The 18,495-nt window shown below is 50.3% G+C and overlaps 1 protein-coding gene across 11 annotated transcripts in view; it reads left to right on the forward strand.

Moving 5' to 3' along the window:
• Positions 1-18,495, forward strand: part of SLC20A2 (solute carrier family 20 member 2) — a 58,306-nt gene that overhangs the window by 26,116 nt on the left and 13,695 nt on the right. For 5 of the 11 annotated variants that reach the window (XM_065062472.1, XM_065062473.1, XM_065062474.1 and 2 more), the window contains exons 3-10: positions 769-909; positions 2,082-2,167; positions 3,553-3,649; positions 5,757-5,873; positions 6,547-6,750; positions 7,976-8,564; positions 15,746-15,931; positions 16,597-16,681. In XM_065062472.1, coding sequence (XP_064918544.1) covers positions 769-909; positions 2,082-2,167; positions 3,553-3,649; positions 5,757-5,873; positions 6,547-6,750; positions 7,976-8,564; positions 15,746-15,931; positions 16,597-16,681 — 1,505 coding nt within the window. Of the gene's footprint in view, positions 1-768; positions 910-2,081; positions 2,168-3,552; positions 3,650-5,756; positions 5,874-6,546; positions 6,751-7,975; positions 8,565-15,745; positions 15,932-16,596; positions 16,682-17,160; positions 17,246-18,495 lie in introns of all 11 variants that reach the window. The other 6 variants (XR_010472483.1, XR_010472484.1, XR_010472485.1 and 3 more) reach the window with 2 other exon arrangements.

The raw sequence follows: 18,495 nt of genomic DNA on the forward strand, positions 1-18,495 counted from the left end.
AGCCAGAAACCGAAAGAGCAGGTGTTCCTCGTTGGGTCTAGAATTCCCGATAGCAACAGGAGTCCCGCTTGTTTCGGGACAGTGCTCCGGGAGAGATCGCTTTTAAAAACCGGGCGACTTCCAAGCGTAGCCACGGGCGATGCCGGCAAGTCGCCACTTGTACGTGGTTCTGTTTGGAGACCTGGGGAGCATCCCGCCCCGCTGGAGCTGAGGATGGAGGTTGGGACTGTGAGTGGTCAGCAGCCTCGCTTTGTCCCCCGTGTTTGCTGCAGATCTGGTGGCACGAGCCAGGAAACACGAGATTTCTCGTGGCGGTTCCATTGCTGCCGCTGGGGCCTCTTAACACACATCTGAGTTCGGGAGTGTGAGCGGTTCCTTATGGTGAATGTTGATCGCTGGGGGGCTTCCAGGTCCAGCCCTCAAGAACGAGGCTTTGGAAGCTGGATGCAGATGGTTTGTGCGCTCAATCAGGCTGGAGATGCCAAAGTCCTTCAGAAAAGAGCGGAGCTGCTGCGCAGTGTGAAGAGCTCGTAGTAAGAAAAGGCCTTAAGTGGGACGCAGCACTTGAAGCTGCTGTTAAACCGTCTTAGTATCTGCTTTTAGAGACAGAGCAGGAACAGAACTCTCTTTAGCAGATCTCTGTTGTCCGTGTGGAGCGTAGGCAGCGCTCCTAAAAGAATGTGGGCACGTGGCGAAGAATTTTCTGCGTGACGTTATCGTCGCTGTTGTTGTTTATCCCACACTTTTTTTTCCCCCTTCTTGTTCCAGGTTCTGCTGTTTGGCAGCTGATTGCGTCGTTCTTGAAGCTCCCGATATCGGGAACCCATTGCATTGTCGGTGCTACGATTGGATTCTCCCTGGTCGCCATCGGCACGCAGGGGGTCCAGTGGATGCAGCTGGTCAAGATTGGTAAGCGCCGTTGCCTTTGTGTGAAATAGCGTGCGCTGCCTGTGAAAAAGCCGTGCCCAGCAATCTCCTCTCTGTTGGTAGCGCTCCCTCCTTTCCCGGTTCTCTGCCCTGGTCCTCTCATGCAGAAGACGTTCATTAAGGGCTGCAGCATATCTCTGGCCAAGAAAGGGGTAAATGCAAATTGCAGGCAACTGAGGAGACATTGTCCCTCGCACACGTGCTTCAAGGTGACATTCCTCCTCTTCTCATTCCTTCCGTGGCACCTCGTTCTCGCTCTCCGCAACGCCAGCCGTCGTATGAATGCCCACAGTCATGTTTCTCCACCCACCAGCACCGGGGAGGCAAAAGCCAGGCAGAACGGCTCGTGTTCAGCTCGCAGCCGCCCACGGCCAGGCTCAGCCCAGCCAAGCCGGGCTCTGAAGCGCTTCTCCTTGTTTTGGAAGCCTCGGAACCCCGGGTGCAACCTAAACCCTCTCTCTTAAAAGGATTTGATGCTGAAGGCGCAGAAACACAATTGAGCTTTAGAGAAGCGGGAGCAATGTGTGCTTGTTTTTAATTCTGCCGAAAGTAGAAGCGACTTTGCAATGACAGCGGAATCAATCTGTTAGCCGTGCCACCAGCGATAAATCACTCTGGATGAGATTTCCAGAGCGCTGCCCTAATCCGCTTTTATTGAAATCAGTGGGAGTTTTGCCACCTACTCCAAGTTAAATCGGTCCCGGGCACTTGTAAATCTGGCCTGCGAAAAATGTGCGTGTGCCATTCATCGGCACTTTGGAAACGGAGGCTCTGGCCCCGCGAGCGGCGTCCCGTCCTGCTGGCCGCAGTGACCTTCCGCTCGCTTCCGAGACTGGAGGTGCTGGGGATCAGGAAGTTACAGGGGCTCTCTTGGCAAACGAGAAAAAATGCTCCTGATTTATTTGGTTGCTAAACCTGCAGAACGATCTGGAAGTGTGTTGGCTGGTGTTCCTAACAGTACCTAGTGTTACTTCGACTTTGCTGTGTGTCGGTGGGCTTCGAGTTGCACTAGTAATAAGTGAACATACGGAACATTAATTCTGGTTGTACAAGAATGTTTTTAAATTAATTGCTCATTGACTACTTACTTATTTAACTCTTGTGTGATTGTACTGTTTGTTTCATGTGCCATTCTGTCTTTTTTTTTAACACAGTTGCCTCTTGGTTTATTTCACCCCTGTTATCCGGCTTGATGTCTGGGATCCTCTTTGTGCTGATTAGGTTCTTCATTTTAAACAAGGTAAAGGAACCTCCCCGTGATGACGAGCGCTCGGTACGAAGGTTTTGTCCCAGGCTCCCGTGTGAGTGCCGGCACCTCCCCAGACATGGAAGTTCATGGCGAGTTTTGTGGGCAGGAGCCCAGTCAGTTCTTTAGGAGATGAGCAGCTGTACATTTCCCAGACCCTCAAGAAACCCAGGTTCCTGAGTTTTAGCCACCTCGGTCGAAAGCCTTGAGGTAACATCAGCCCATGTATCTCCAGTGTTGACGATTATTTGCTCGCCACCCAGCGCAGACGGGAGACCAGAACAATTTTATCTGCTCTTTCTATTTCTCTCGTGCCATTCAACACGCTAGAATGTGGGAGTGCAGGGCATGACAATGACCTAAAATAAGGGACACTATATGAGCAGTTATGCAGGGGACTTAAATAGATGAGAGATTAATTCTTTTGCTATAAATAATGCTGCGTGCCACCTCAGCTTCATCATTCTTTCTTTCTGATGTCAATAAACATCAGCGATAAAAGCAGATGATAAACTTGGACAGACTCAGCTTTGAATTTGAAATGACTCAAGTTGCATAAAGGACGAGGAAAAGTTCTTCTATTGCATTCAAAACCCAACAACTTAAGGAATTAGTCATCGAAATCCTGTGAACTCTGGCATAAACCCCACATATTTAAACACGCGAGAGGCAGGAGAAGCTCAGGCTAAGGGAGCTGTCTTCTGAGGGCCATCTGGACCATTCACGAAACAGAAAGATCGTGAAGCTTCTGGCATAAGCAGGTAGCGACTTGTGCTGTGTGCCTGTATCAAAACTAAAAGGCTTTTTGGATCGAGAGCGCGGCGGGCGCAGCAGCGTGAGGGATGTTGCACGCTCACCCTGGGAGTGTTAGCGGTTTTGTGCACCCAGACGCTTAACGTTCCAGGGATTTCTGTTAACTGGTCAAAACCGAGAGGTTAGGAATAAGGTTTTGTGATGGCCAGGGTGCACTGATGCTTGTAGCCACCCCTCCAAAAAATAAATCAAAGCCCTGTCCTTCGTTTGCACAGCGTAAGGGACTCCTCGTCTCGGAGACAAGAGAGGTGAGAGAACACTCGCAGAAGGAAACTGCCCCAGGTCACTCAGCAGGTCTGCGAGTACAACCCGTCTCCCTCCTTCCCATTAATCTCCCCCAAAGTTCCCATTCAGGCTTCCCCAAAACAGCGATTCTTGCCAGGACCAGCACCGTGGGCTGGGTGTCAGCAGGCAGGTCGCCACCCTTTCCTCGTCGTCCACCCGCAAGCTCCGCGTGCGTGGCGCTGCCTTGGCAGCCCGTGTGTCCTCGTGGTGGTCCATGCTGATGTTCATCTGGCGGAAAATCCAGCTCATATTTCCTTTTCCCCACTCTGATTTCCACACAGGAAGATCCTGTGCCCAACGGTCTCCGCGCCCTTCCAGTGTTCTATGCTGCTACCATAGCGATCAACGTGTTCTCCATCATGTACACAGGTGCACCGGGTAAGTTTCCTACAGCGTGTAACATCCTACAGCGTGTAACAATGTCCAGAGGAGGGTCCCAAAGGTGATCCAAGGCTGGGCCAGCCCTGCTGGGAGCACAGGCTGAGAGAGCTGGGCTGTCCAGCTGGAGAAGAGAAGCTCCAGGACACCTTAGTGCAGCCTTTCTGTACTTAAACAGGGCCAGTAAGAAAGATGGGGACAGACTTTTAGCAGGGCCTGATGCGATAGGGCAAGGGGTGATGGTTTTAAACGAAAGGAGGGAGATTCAGGCTGGACATGAGGAAGGAATTGTTGCCCTGAGGGTGCTGAGAGCCTGGCCCAGGTACCCAGAGAGGGGGTGGATGAACCATCCCTGAGACATCCCAGGCCAGGCTGGACGGGGCTCTGAGCACCCTGAGCTGGTGAAGGAAAATTATAATCCCTCTTGAGAGGAAGGGGAAAGGTTGAGGTGCCAGATTTGGCTTCATAAATCTGAGCTCTCAAAGGTGTTTCCCCTCCTTGATGTGCTTACCTGGAAGGGCCAGAGCAGGCGGTAGGAGCAGGTGGGATATTTGTGCTCAGCCCAGTGCCACAGCTCCACTGGCATCAACCGACTCGCTCTTCTCGCACATCTGGCATGGAGCCTATTCATTAAATTTGCTTCTTTTTAATGCATTTAACGCAGCTTCTCTCTGGGGTGCTGTGTTTTCATTGCAAGTCCAGTAGAAGGAAATGAGACACGTCATTTTTCAGGACTTGATTTATGTTTACATTTTTATATACTTGTGTTTACATTGTGTTTTTATGTTTACATCCAAACCTACGTTGTTTTAATATTTACCCTTCCATATTTATGTGTATAAATTTGTGTTTATATTTTAAACAGTGTCTACTTAAACCCTCACAGCAAGAGTTCAGAAAAAAGGTGTTCAGTGCTCTCGACTACTGCGGAGTCATTCACCGTTACCTCTAGATTAGACGGTTGCCCCAGAGTCGCGAGCGGTCAGGGAGTTGAAGCGAGACTGCTCACCGTGCCCCTTGAATTGAGAAAGCGGGCTTAGAAAGTGACATTTTTGAATGGAAATTGGTTTTCTCTGGAACGTGCCGCACTGGGTGTGCTGGGCGGATGCAATGGGTGGACTCCATTTGACAGCCTAGCACTACTGAAATTCATAAAAAGCTCGAGAATTTCCCACTCTGAGGGTAACATAACTCAACCCTTCGTTTGTGTTAAGTCAAAGTCCTACTTGGCTACGTAGCCAAATGTTTCACAGTAAATCAGCTGTATAACCAACATTTCCTCATTAGCTGTACTGCAGAAGTAGGTCAGGCACTCTGCGGTGACTCATTAAGCAAAACAAATTAAATAAGAACCTTAACGTCCCTTCTGTTTCAGCTTGGCAGCCTCTGAAGTGTGGGAATAAAAAGGTGGGACTCGGGGTTTTGATACTCAAGAAATGCATATTTGCCCTCCAGGGCCTCTGTCCTGGCAACGTTTGCTCACAAGGATGAATAAATCACGTAGGTTTAGAGATAGGCGTGCGTAGGGGGGTTTGAAAGGTCAGAGTCCAAGCTCTTTCTTCATTAAGGGTCTGGCTGTTTAATTAAACAAGCGCAAGGAGCTCTGTTGGGGGGATGATTCCAGGAACGCGAGTTATTGACAGAATTGCGCGTTGCAGGACCCAAAGCTCAGCTCTCAGCGGTACGTGAAGCTGTTGTCATGAGCAGGAAAGGCTTAGATTAAGGTTAGGATCAAACTTTGCTGGCCAGAGCAAAGGTCAGGTAAATACTCAGCCCAATGGGCGGCACAGTTCAACGTGCGCTGGTGTATGAAATCACTGCTGACTTGTTTTAGCAGCCCCGATGGGGGAGTTTTGCCCCTGATTTCTTCAGAAATAAGGTCACAGTGGGGCAAAAGAGAACCGGAGGACTAAACTGCAAAAGTCTGCGTGTCAACTCAAGCTTAAATACTGTAATAACCGATATAAGTAGTAAAAATGATCAGCTCGTTTGTGTTGAGTACATTGTGAACACAGGCTTTTCTGCAACAAACCGCTCTCCACTGCCGAAGGGAGTTAAATCCTGTTCATTTACAGTTTGCTTGTGTTTCATTTCTTTGTCTTCACAGTACTGGGACTGGTACTGCCCATGTGGGCCATTGCTCTGATATCAATCGGCGTGTCCTTAGTCTTTGCCGTCTTAGTCTGGATTTTCGTGTGTCCCTGGATGAAGAGGAAAATAGAAAGTAAGTCGTTTGCTTGATGGAATGCGAGCGGTGTGAAATCATGGAAAAACTCCTTTTGGAACTGGAAGCGCCCTTGAGAGGTCACCCGGTCCCGTTCCCACCCACAGGCAGGATGGGCTTAAGCTATTCCTCGTGTATTTGTATAATGTGCTCTTCAAAACCTGCCGTGGCAGTTCAGCCCGCCTGAGGCATCCATTGCGGTGCTGGCTGCTCCCAGAGCCCAGCACAACCAGCAACGTGGATCCTGGAATGTAAGCCGGTTCATATTTTGTTAAGGAAACATTCCGAATTGTTATCTTGAATTGACTTCTTTCACTGTGCAGCTAGTTGGACTCATCACAGCTTTTAGCTTTACTGTGTTTTGCTCGTTTGCTTTGCGACTTTCAACAAATGCAGCGTTTGAAACGCAGAGAAAAGCTTCAGATTTCACTCATAAACGAGCAGCTCGGTGTTTTACTTTGGTTACCCACGTTGGTGAATTTATAGGAAGAAACAAAGACGGTCTGGGAGTTTCTCAGATGAATTTAGTGAAGATAAGTGCTAGAAATAAATAAAGAAATGGAGCCGGGTTATTGTATCTGCATTAATCTGTGCCGTTGATGCAAAGAGTGGAAACACAAGCAGCCGAGAAGGGTGGGTTGGGTTTAAAATGACAGTATTGTTATTTCCTTAGGCCGGTTAAAGAAAGATGCCGCGCTGTCGAGGATATCAGATGAAAGCCTCGATAAAATTCAAGGCGAAGAAACGCCCGTCTTTAAAGAGCTTCCCGGTGCCAAAACATCTGACGAGAGCACCATTCCCCTCACCGGCTCCGCAACAGAAGCTGCGGGGGCATCAGATACCATCGCAAATGGAAACCATCCCCGTGTGCCCTACGGTAGGAACGCCAGGCGGCACCGCGGCTCATCTTCTCCCTTTTCCCATGCGGTTTCTTTCTTTTGTCCGTGCTCAGTTAGCGTTTGCGATTGCCAGCTCCAGTCCCCCTGCAGCACTTGGTGGGCAAGGTGCTCCTTGGCAAGTGACGTTTTCTAGACAGGACTTAAAAATGATTACATTTTGTTTGGCTGTATTTCTGTCTTAGAAGCAGCCGAAAGCAAACATTGCTTTCCTTTCTGCTTTCCTTTGTATCCCTAATGGTGCTTCCATCCTTTTAAGCAGTGGAAAAATACAGAAAATGCAAATTACTGATGTATGAAGGTTAAATTCAGACAAAGGTTATTAGCATAGTACTGCAGGAGATGAAAAGAGTTTGGTCTTCGTTGGCACACGCGTGACCGTTTGGAGCGTGTCCACCAGCAGAATCTCACGCGTTGTTTTCTGAACGTATATTTGTAAGAAGTAGCCTTGTGTGCGTAAAGCTCTTCTTGTTCTCTTGTCTGCTGGCTCCGACATCACTTTGCCAACATCTAGAGAGCGCTGCAATTCGGTTAATAAATGCCTTAAATGTTCATCTGGTTCGTACAAAATCAAATCAGACCCTTTGCTCTGTTCTTCCACTTCCACAGCAGCTAAAGCCAGCTCTGGATGTGGCGCGGTAGAGACCTGGGAAGCTGGGAGGTGAAAAAGATGGTTTCTGCAGGAATATTGGTGTGTGTGGCAGCGTACACCAGCGGGACGTGTACACAGAGGGAAGAGATAGTGTCACCTTCATAGAAATAAGACAGAATGTCAGAATAGCTGAGGAGAAATTTCTGCAGAATGTGAACTTTTTTGCTTTCTGCTTTGTTGGTTTTTTGATTGTTTTCATGAGTTATATAAACTTGTGAAATGTAGGTAATCTAACACGTGAGCTCACATTCCGTATGAAATGACAGTAAGACCACCTTTCCTGAAATGCTTGTTGTGTCTGATCAACGGACGCAACCTCAGAAAAAGTGTTGTTATCTATTTTACAAGCGAGGAATTTGACAGAAATGAGGTTTTCAAAGAACCGTGGGATTTAACCTTCTGTCACAGAGGGCTGAATTTTGCCTTATTCGCCGCTTCTGTTGCGAAATGATCTTTGTCCCGTGCCCTCGGGTCGCTGCTGTTTTAAGCGGGAGGCCGGGGGGCTGCTCTGTGGCACTGCGTGGAAATAAACCCTCTGGCTCTGGCGGTTGCAGGAAGGGCGTTCTCCATGACGCACACCTCGGTCAAGTCGCCCGTCTCCAACGGCACCTTCAGCTTCGACGGGCAGGTGAGGAGCGACGGCCACGTGTACCACACCGTGCACAAGGACTCGGGTTTGTACAAAGACTTGCTCCACAAAATACACCTGGACAGGGCCGCCGACGAGAGGCCCGCTCCAGAAAACAACTACAAACTCTTGCGGCGCAACAACAGCTACACGTGCTACACGGCGGCCATCTGCGGCATGCCCGTGCACTCCTCCTTCAAGGCGGCCGACACGTCGGCCCCCGAGGACAGCGAGAAGTTGGTCGGGGACACCGTGTCCTACTCCAAGAAGCGGGTTCGCTACGACAGCTACTCCAGCTACTGCAACGCGGTGGCCGAGGCGGAGATCGAGGCGGAGGAAGGCGGCGTGGAGATGAAGTTGGGCTCCGAGCTGGCGGATCCCAACCGGCCGCCCGTGGATCCCGTGGAGGAGGACAAGGAGGAGAAAGACACGTCTCAGGTCCACCTGCTTTTCCACTTCCTCCAGATCTTAACGGCCTGTTTCGGATCCTTCGCCCACGGAGGTAACGACGTCAGGTAAGAGGGCGAGGTCTCGAAAAACACCAGTTTTTTACAGTTTAGGTGCTCGGAGCGAGGTTTGGCAGCACAACCGGTCCGAAAGTGTGTTGGTTTCTGTGGGCTGATGATAATCAGGGCTGAGTTTTGCAAAACTCGTGCTGCTGGTGTCCCAGTGCTTTCCAGGAGCTGGAATGCTCAACCTATGGTTTATTTTTTTCTTGACGGTAACATTTTTTCTATCCGCTGCTAAATAATAATTGTGTGGTAAGTACTTTAATTCTGGTTTAATTTTGGCAAACTTTGAGGCCCCCTGGCATGCTGACCAGTGTAAAAGTGAACAGGACAGTCCCAGCCCTGCAGAGTTCTCAGCCTGCTTTATCTACAAGATCGGAGACCATCAGCAAATGAGAGATTTAGGCTATTTTTGTAATGAGCAGAACTTCATCTTTTGACCTGTTGCGTGGCAAAAATGTCAGAGTGTCTTTGTTCTGGGTGCTGCAGCCCTTGTAAACCTCCCTTTGCTGAATCCAGGAGGGTCTGGGACTGCGTGAGTGATACTGATGTATCACTAAATAGCCCAGAAAATCTAACAAGCCTTAAAATCCAAGTCCTACAGAAGTTTATAAATCCCACGCACACGTTGCCTGGTCAGACCCCTGTAAAATAATGTCTCTTCGCTCATTTGCCCAAGCAATTTCCATTGCAAAGGCAGGCTCCGCTTTCTTCCACAAAGTACACGACTTTTGAATGAAGGACGCACGATGTAGGCTCGGGATGGAGCGTTTTACACCTCTGTGTGTGCGCTCGCGTTGCTCACCTGCGCGCACCCTCGCGGGAGACGCACGGCGTGACAGACAAGCTGTGGACTCTGCGCTCTGTGATTTGTTGCGTCTTACAGCCTTATTTCCCCAGAATTCTCCGTTTGGGCTGGCTCGTTGCCTTGGCAATACCCCTTCCTGAAAATTCATGTGGGTGGGTGTAGGATGGGAGCCCGGTTCGCACAGGAACCCGTCCTTGCAACTGCACTGAATTCCATCTGAGCAATAAAAGACCCCCTTTGTATGCCAAAAAGGTTGAGTAGCTAAATCACTCTGGGGTGCAGATACTGGTCCGCGGGTTGCGTAGCCGGACATTTGGCCAGTGCTCAGTCTAGCACAGGGGTCGTCTTGGCTGCTCCGCGTGTCGCAGAGAGATCTGCAGAGCTGGAAAGGCAGCGTGGTTTTTATTCACAAACAGTGCAGCAGAACCTGGCTAATGGTGCAGCTTCCCGTCCGTGTATCTGCAGCAAAGCAAGCCCGGGCCGTTCATCTTCCACCCAGGGCTCATCTCCCTCCTGCCTTCTGCTTATTTTAGGTGCTGCTGTCAAGCTGCTGCTCTATTTTTTCCTCCTCCTTCAATCCTTAAAATCCCACTTGCCTCTCCATTTCGTTTAAGCTCCTCACTCATATATTTAGGGCAGCACCTCCATAGTCCACGTCTCTTTTTTTGGACTTGTCTCCTACGTTTTCACTCCCCGTCCTGGAACTCGCTCTCCTCCCATGTTTTCTATTTATTTTCTGTCAGGCTGTTTGAAGGGACAGGAGCAAACAGAGAAAAATTAGAAGCTAATTTAAAAATTAAGAAACTGCAGGTAGTTAAATGATTGACCTGTTTGAGAGCATATCTAAGCACGGGGCATTGGCGTACGGTACGGACTGAACCGTGATGCAGCAGAAACGCCTCCTGTTGATCAGATAACACTTCCACAAGAAATCACATGGAGATCCACCGTGTTTCCTTGTCCAGGCTTTGCCCCCGGGCCTGGAGCAGTTAAATGAGTATTGTGCCTTAGACTGCGGGATTAGGTCATTGGAAGGGTAGTCAAGACCCCAGTTTCTTCCAAGACAAAGCTTTTTAGCATCGTAGGCACTGATGTTGGTATCAGCTGCGGCTCGTGTTCGGGCTGACATGAGCGGGGATGCAGCCCAGAGCCCCCGGGTGTTACAAGAAACCGGGAGTTGCGGTAATTCCGTATTTGGGTGTTTTGTTCAGACCGTCCCTTCCCGAATCCCCGCTGCCGCGGAGCTTCTGTGTGCTGTGTCAAGGGTGCTGGAGCCTTTCCAGGGCTGGGACTAACTGAGCCGGGCCGGGAGCTTTGTCACACTATCGTGCACACGGGCTGCATGGAAGCTAAAGAATTTAAAATCCCAACTAAATGTGTTGGGGCAGAACCACCGGGGGGAAACAAAAAGGTAAAAGTTGTTGTTATTGAACTTAGCGAGCGGCGCCAGGGGAGCGGGTCCCGGCAGCCGCGCACAAAGGGAGCACGTCGGGTCGCTGCAAGGGCAGCGGGAGAATGAAAAAGGGCAGCATGGAAAAAACAGGCCTGGGCCAGGAGCGTGACACGAGGAGAGCTGCCAGCTTCCGCAGCGCCTGTGCGCAGCCAGCTCTCCAGACAGCCCGGGATTAGGTGCATCTATGGTGAGCTGGGCTGAGCTTGTTTTCTGTAAATACCCGTGGGTTCAGCAGGAATTGGGATGGTCCGGAGCTCGGCGTTGCAGCCGTATAATGAGAAAGCATCAGCCCCACAGCCCATCCAGGCGAACAGGAGGAGGCTTTTGGTGACTCCAGCAACTCCAGGGCTCGGTTATTCCTTGAATTCTTGCGGGATGAGCCCCCCGGACAGACGCTGCGGCTCATCGTGAGGTTTGCAGATTAAAATCTGCTGTTTGTGCGGTGAGAAAAGCGTCAGCCTTGCGCTCCTACCCATTATCCCAACTATATGGGCTGCGCTCCTGCAGGCAGGATCTGAAACTATTTCAGAGCCATAGTAAAAAAGTTTAGTATTTGTAATAAATGTCTACACATTGTCTCAGTGGTTTTAGGAAAACTGAACCGCTCCCAGGTAGGGAATTCATTGTTAATCAAAGCGATGCAAGTGAGACCAGGAAATCCCTCTTTGCCCAAAATGCAGGGGGGGAAATGTCTCCTTTCGTGTCCCCCCGGGCTTCGCTGGCCTGGGGGTCGGAGCGCACGGGCAGCGCTGGGCTCGCCTGTGCCCCCTTCCCAAAGCAAATGCAACGGGGTTAACGGAGGGAAAGGCGAGAACATTGCCCGGATCTCCCTGCACACAGTGCTCCGCGGGGTTCAGTCTGCTGGCCGAATGGGGAGTCTGACGGAGCCGTAATAAGGCTGGGGCAGAAAATGGGTATTTCTTATTCCCTCCCTGAGAGCTGCAGTCAAAATCCCCTACAATACTTAGGAACTTAATCTGTCCATTACAATTACCAAGAGCAGCCTGAAATCTGATTTTCTTCTGTTTGAAGACGTGGAGATGAGGTTCTCGGGGACACGGGTCAGTGCCAGCGGTGGGTGAACGGTTGGACTCGGTGAGCTTAGAGGGTCCCTTCCAAACCAAATGATTCTATGCTGGGATGGGCCCAATCCTGGGTGCCCACAATTTTGGGGTTTCAGGGCCACCATTTACAGCATGTGGCTACGAGCTAGAGGAAGAAATCTGTGATTTGCCAACACACCCAAAGCTCCCACGTCATGGGGCGCAGCTGCGACACGCTTTAATTGCGTATACACGCCATTTCAAAGCTGTCTGGTTACCAGAACCAGGGTAGAACTCCAGAACCTGAGATCCCTGGAGATTAGGACTTTGTTTGTTCCTGTTGGTGCATGGAGGCGTCATCTCCCTTGCACCCGTACTCAGGCGGGTGATGTCTCCAGCCCTGATTGCAGCATCTTCAGAAACATCGTCCCGCTGGAAAAACATTTCGCTTGTGACATCCTGGTTTGGGAAATACTCGAATGACTGGGGATTTGTCATTATATTTGTCACATTGGAGGCCTAATACCGCTTTCTCAGCTCTTTTGCTCGTGGTTCGGTTTTGATCGGTGATAACGAATGCCTGAAGCTTCTTTAGCTCAACGGGAAAAAACGTCTGAAACACAACCTGTTTTTCCAGGTCGCGGAGAATCCACGCGTGGCCATCGCGTGGCGTGTAGGCGGCAGTTTGTAACGCAAAGCTCGTTCAATTCAATTCAAGTGCAGTTAGGTTTTCTTTTTGAACAGCTCGCTGTTTACTAGCACAAAGCGATGTTGCTGGTTCATCAAATATCATGACAGGCTGGATGGGGTTTGGTGGTGGAGCATCCAGCTGAGGGCATCCCCCCATGGCTGGGGAAGAGATGCTTAATTAAAAACCAAGCATATAAATGGGTTGCTCCAGAGAAGGGCCTGGACTTGGGGCTCAGAGACACCTAAAACTGTCAGCTGGTGCGCAGGGCGAGTCTCGTGATGGCTGAATGTGGGGTTCTTTTTTGGTTGGTAACACTATCTGTCTCGCAGGGGAGAGGAGAAGCCAAACCCCTATTTATAGCCCAGATTCGCTGTCAAATGCCGTCTTTCACCGCAGCTTTACAAAAATGGCGCGGGACAGAGTGACAACAGAAGTGGCGCCTGTCCGCCTTTAGTCGAGAGAGCGAGCGGAATCGTCTCGGGGGTCTCCAAAAACCATCCTGACACGCGTCTGCAAGTGCGAGAGTTTCTGCAGGTGGCGTTTAATCCTCTCTCGTGCCTCCGGAAGAGGCGCAGAGCCCCGCACAGCAGCCGCTGCGAAGTGCCGCTCCTGCCAGCAGCCAGGGCCAGCGGGGATGGTCACAAACAGCGGAAAACGGAGAACAAACCTCGCCACAGATAGACCAGGCGTTCTGCCATAACGTTTTATAACTTCATCCTGAAATTAACTTGTAATGGGCGTCCTCTTGTGCTCAGTGGAAAAAATGTGGGTTAGGTGTGCAAAAGTCAAGTGGCACCATGACGGGAGCAGCTTATCTTGGCTTTTAAACCTAATAGCTAAATAAAATGGCAACATCCTCAAAAGCACTTGGGTTTCATAGGAACCTAATGGCAGTTTCACGTATGGATAGATGTAGATAGGGATCTGGAGCCCCTGGGCTGCTTGCTTTCTTGTCCCTCTGGGCTACCACAAGTAGCTCCGGCCCAGGTAAGAGTTGAGGCGGGTGGAAGAGCGAAAGAGCGGCGTGGGAGGGAGAAGAATCGCTTGTTGAAAGCAGGCTTGTAAGGGGGTTCTGGCCCAACGCGTGGCAGATCTGAGCTCTGCTTTCCTGCTGGAGCATCTCCAGGCTAACGAGGTGGAACCGCTGGGGGATCTGGTGCAAACCACATCCCCGTGCAGCTGGCGCCCTCGTGGTTCAGCCACTTGGTCACCCAGATGTAGGAGACATCTGTTAACCACGGAAGGTCTCAAAGCAAAGTTTCTTGCCTAACAACGCCTTTTTAGTTTGTGTTTCATTGTTTGGTGTGTTGGCTCTTACTCTGCCGGTGGGTCTGGTTGGCTGCTGCTGACAAGCCCTGCCTGGCGCCAGGGCCGGCTGGTCGCCCACGCGGGTGGCCGTGTCTGCCAGCTGATGTATTCCACGCTCCTCTCTTTGCGGGTTGTGAGTCACAGTGTTCATAGAGATCTGGCAGCTTTGTGGTGGACAGGCCCAACAGCTTCTCCTAGCGCTGTTCCCTGTTGGCGTAGGGCTGCGTGATGGTTGGACTCGGTGACTGTGAGGGTCTTTTCCAACCACAGTGGTTCTGTGATCAGGGCTCCTCTGTTCTCTTGTCCTACAGGGAAGGTGTCACAAGTGCCACCTCTGGGGCACCAGCGTTGTCTCTTCTGGTCTGTGTGGCAGCACCAACCGCTCGGCTCCTCCGGGGCTACTCGTAGGTCAGCAGAGTTTTGCCTTTGCCACAAATAAGGAAAGAACCTTTCCTTCAAGGATTAAGCTTGGTTGATTGGCAGAGGTGCAGCGTTTGCAAAGAATTCAAACTGGATTTTTGGTACCGAAGCGCATAGTTTGCTGCCGCAGTTCTTGAAGCCTTTTCCGTCTGCCCGTTTACATTGGGGCTGACAAATATTCATCCATAATCTCTTTGGAATAGCCAGGAATTGGTGTCTGGGCTTGCTCCAATTGTACTTATTATTTTCGGGAGCGAGGTTGTCCTCATGTCACACAGCACTACAAAAAGGGATGACCTGTTCTGTCTTCCTTTTATTCAGTATTTTAGTTGCCTTTGTCCATCCTTCCGCATCCGTCAGTTGAAGGTGCAGTGAATTACTTTCCTTTCTCTCTGCACAATAAAGCATTTAAACGTGCAAGGAATTTAACCCACACCTGCAAACACTGGCCAAGGAGGTTCAGGTCAACTTAAAAAATATTAGGAATGGTTCTTCAGTCAAGAATCTCTTCTTCCTTCGGGGCAAAATAATTCTTGCATTCAGGCTCCAAGGCCTTTTCACATAGCATCATTTCACTCACGCAAAAATTCAACAAATCCAATGCATCCTCAGGCACAGTATCAGTATTTTGTGTTTATATGTGTATATTTAGAGTATTTTTGCTAGTGGAACTCGCTCTTTGGTGTATTTAGTTCTTCATCGCTACCCAGTGTCTTCAGCCCCCTGAACCAAGTGGAGGATTCCGGGTGGGTCAGGGTGGCTGGGTCTGCACGGCGCTGGCGTTAGAACTGGCTCTAAGTCCCTCCGCCTGCCTTGGAGCAAGACCAGCAGCTCAGCGTGGCGGGTGAGGCGGCTGCCACCCGCGCCGCTTATCGCTTGACAAAGAGCGGGGATCCCCGGCGGCGCGGCTGTCGGAACGACGCGGGAACGAGGTTGGAATGACGTTGGGCAGGCTTGCTCTGCTCTTCTCCTGCGGGTTTAGACCCAAGTGCAGCTTATGCTTTTGTCTGTCGGGGTAAACGCTGTTCCAGGGTGTCAGAGTAGATGATGTCTGTATCTTCTTGTCTAGGATGGTAATTCCATTCACTATTTCCCTGACAACAAGAGCTAATTTAAGACTTGAATTTTAAAGATGCAGAGATCTTGGACTAGAAAACTTTGAGGTCATTTCAGTGCAGTACTGAAAATTGTTGTTTGTTTGCTTGTTTCCCCAGAGCAGACACAATGAGGCATCACCAACTCTGACATTGCAGGAAACCCTTTGTAAAAGAGCAGTTCCTTTCAGCGTTCGCTGTAGTTATCAGTGGTGAAGTGACAGCTGGAAAAGCAGCTCGATAAGAATGCTCCGCCGCGGCCTTGCCAAGCGAGAAGGGGCCAAGTCAGACCACGTAGAAAATAAGACGCTTCTTCCAAGGCAATTACCTGCATTTCTGTAACCAGGGTGCTGCTTTTCTGTTTCTCCAGCAATGCCATCGGACCCCTCGTGGCGCTCTGGCTTATCTACGAGCAAGGTGGGGTCATGCAAGAAGCGTCGACCCCCGTCTGGCTGCTGTTCTACGGGGGCGTTGGGATCTGCGTGGGTCTCTGGGTCTGGGGCAGAAGAGTTATCCAGACCATGGGTAAAGACCTCACTCCCATCACGCCGTCCAGGTAGGTGCACCGTCCTCCTTACGGTCATGCAGTCTTGGGAGAAATCGCCAAGAAGTTGCCATTTGTTTGTAGTGCAGTTTGCTGGATATGCTGTGATTTGGTTTTAACGATAACCCGGCTTCGACTTCTCCATCTTTCTAAAAATAATGAAAAAGGAGAGAAAGAAAGAATGGGAAAGAAAGGAAACCCCAGGATAACCCTGTGAACTCATACCGAATGCGTTCAAGGCGTAGAGGTCTATGTGAGCCGGGTCTCCTGCTGGTGACCTCACCCACATAGCACGAGGTGCATTTGGAACCGGCAGGATGACGGTGGCTTTCCCAGTGTGCTTCAGGCTTATTAAAACCATAGTATTCATTACAGTAAATTTCATCCTTAATGCATACTCGACCTCTGCTGCTGCTTAACCAAATTACTAATTAGGCATGATTCACCGCAGCGTAGACTAGTACAAGTCCCTGACGCGGTGAGCCATGATGACTAGACCTTACTGTCCCTCTAATTCAGCCCTTCCTTGTTCTCTTAACTTGTTCCTATGACCAAAAAAACTCAGTTGGAGATAAAACAGTCGAAGAAGAGACGGGTAAGACTTGGGCACGCTGCACAGTATCAGCCCGAGCGGATGCAAAGAGTGATTGTGAAGTGTTTTCTTATGCTTCCCGCAGTGGATTCACTATTGAGTTGGCTTCGGCGTTCACAGTTGTGGTAGCTTCCAATGTTGGACTTCCAGTCAGTACTACACACTGCAAGGTATGGAGCCTTCGCCCGGCCCCGCAGCCCGGGGTGGGCTGGATGTTCGCCTTCAAACGTGCCGCCCGGGCCGGCGGATAACGGCACGGCGAGGGGAAAACCGAACGGCAGGCGAGGGTTGGCCAGGGGCGGGGAAACAGATAATCAGGCTGCAAAACGAACTAAAAATTGCGTTGGAGTTGTGGCATAAAGTTGCTGCAATTGGGCACAGCGGCCAGCGGAGCCCGGACTCCGTAGGCTTGCTTAGAAAACCCTGGGCTCGATTTTAAAGCGAGCGATGAGAGGGAAGAAGCTGTTTTCCTCCTCCGGTGCCGTTTGAAGCTGGTCGGGCGGCGTTTCTCCCGTGTTCAGAGGCTGCACACCACTCATCATTTATATCCGCTCTCTCGATAAGTGCATGGCATGGGATTTCCTGCAGATAACGCTCGTACGACGGGTTTTCCATCTGTCTTTTTTGTCTGTTTTTTATTTCTTCACAGTGGATTTTGCATTGAAGTAATGTGTGCGCTAACGGTACTTGTAGCCTCAAATGTGGGTATTCCAATAAGCTCCACCCATTGCAAGGTATTGGAGTTTGCAGTGATCCCATCAGTAAATCACATCGCTAGGTCCGACCGTAACAAACCACGAGAGATAGCAATTCCCGCAGATTGCCTTCAGTGTGCGATGCAGCCACACCAAGGCAGCATTGCGAGTCATTGCACAAAAGTCTGGAACGTCTTTCAACCTTACATGATCATACCGAACTAATATAGCGTTAATTAAATCACGTAGACACGTAGTTTGTGTGATTCCGGTTATACGTATTTGAGAGCCTCCTGTATGAAAAACATCGCTAATATTTTAATGTCTCTCTTCTTTTAAACCGGTTTGTCCTCACTTTTGTGCATTGCAATACAGAATCCGGCCCTTGCGATTAGTTCTTTGAACAAGGTTGGTTTGTTGGCCTTGTTTCCAGTGAACGAGCCACTGAGATCCACACATCCTGCAAAACGCCCCGAGTTGGTTCAATTGGCACTTTTTCTAGGAAAAAAGAAACGTTTTTTCAGCAAAATCATTTCTTTCTCCTGCTCTTTGGGGAGCAGCCAAGACTGCGCTGCTCGGAGAGGCCGCTCGGGACTCCTGGCGCTGGGCAGACGCTGGTTCCTCTGAACCCAGCGGGGCCGGGCAGTGAATAACGCCGTCCCCTCTGGAAACACCACCCCGAAAGCACCTTCCTTGCGGCTGGCGGGTGAGTCGGGTGCGGGATGAGCAATTTGCCAGGGAGAATGGTCCAGCTCTGGGTACCCGAGCTGCGTGCCCCGGGCGTTTCCAGCCAGCCCTCAGGAAGGAGAAGAAGCGCTTTGGGGTGACAAATAGACCGAACTTTGGAAGGAAAAGTCTGAGAAGCCATAAGGTAACGAAGGGCGGGATTAGGAGGGATTGATTGGGTCGACGCAGTTAAAGGCTGCGCTTTTCCAACCACAGGACACAATAATTCGTTTTTAGAAAGCCTCCCATAAAAGCAGTTAATGCGATTAGTCTGCTCTGCTCCCTGCGCTTCGCTGCGTCTAATTAGATGGATCCCTCTTAATGGGAAGATCCACTTGGCAATAGGATTAGGCTGTTCCAGGATGTCACGTCATTGTAACCGACTGTGTTTCAGCAGCACGAGGTCTTGAGCTGTAAGATCCTGGCTGATGGGCACAAGATAAAGCAAGTGTTTTGAACAGATACATTCCTTGTTTTCTTTGAGGGACTGGCGGAAGAATAAAGGAGCTATTATATGCTGTTTACTCCACAGGAAAATGGCAACTCTGAAGATGCAGTCAGCC

The sequence above is a fragment of the Columba livia genome, chromosome 4 (genome assembly GCF_036013475.1).
Source record: "Columba livia isolate bColLiv1 breed racing homer chromosome 4, bColLiv1.pat.W.v2, whole genome shotgun sequence".
NCBI lineage: Eukaryota > Metazoa > Chordata > Aves > Columbiformes > Columbidae > Columba > Columba livia.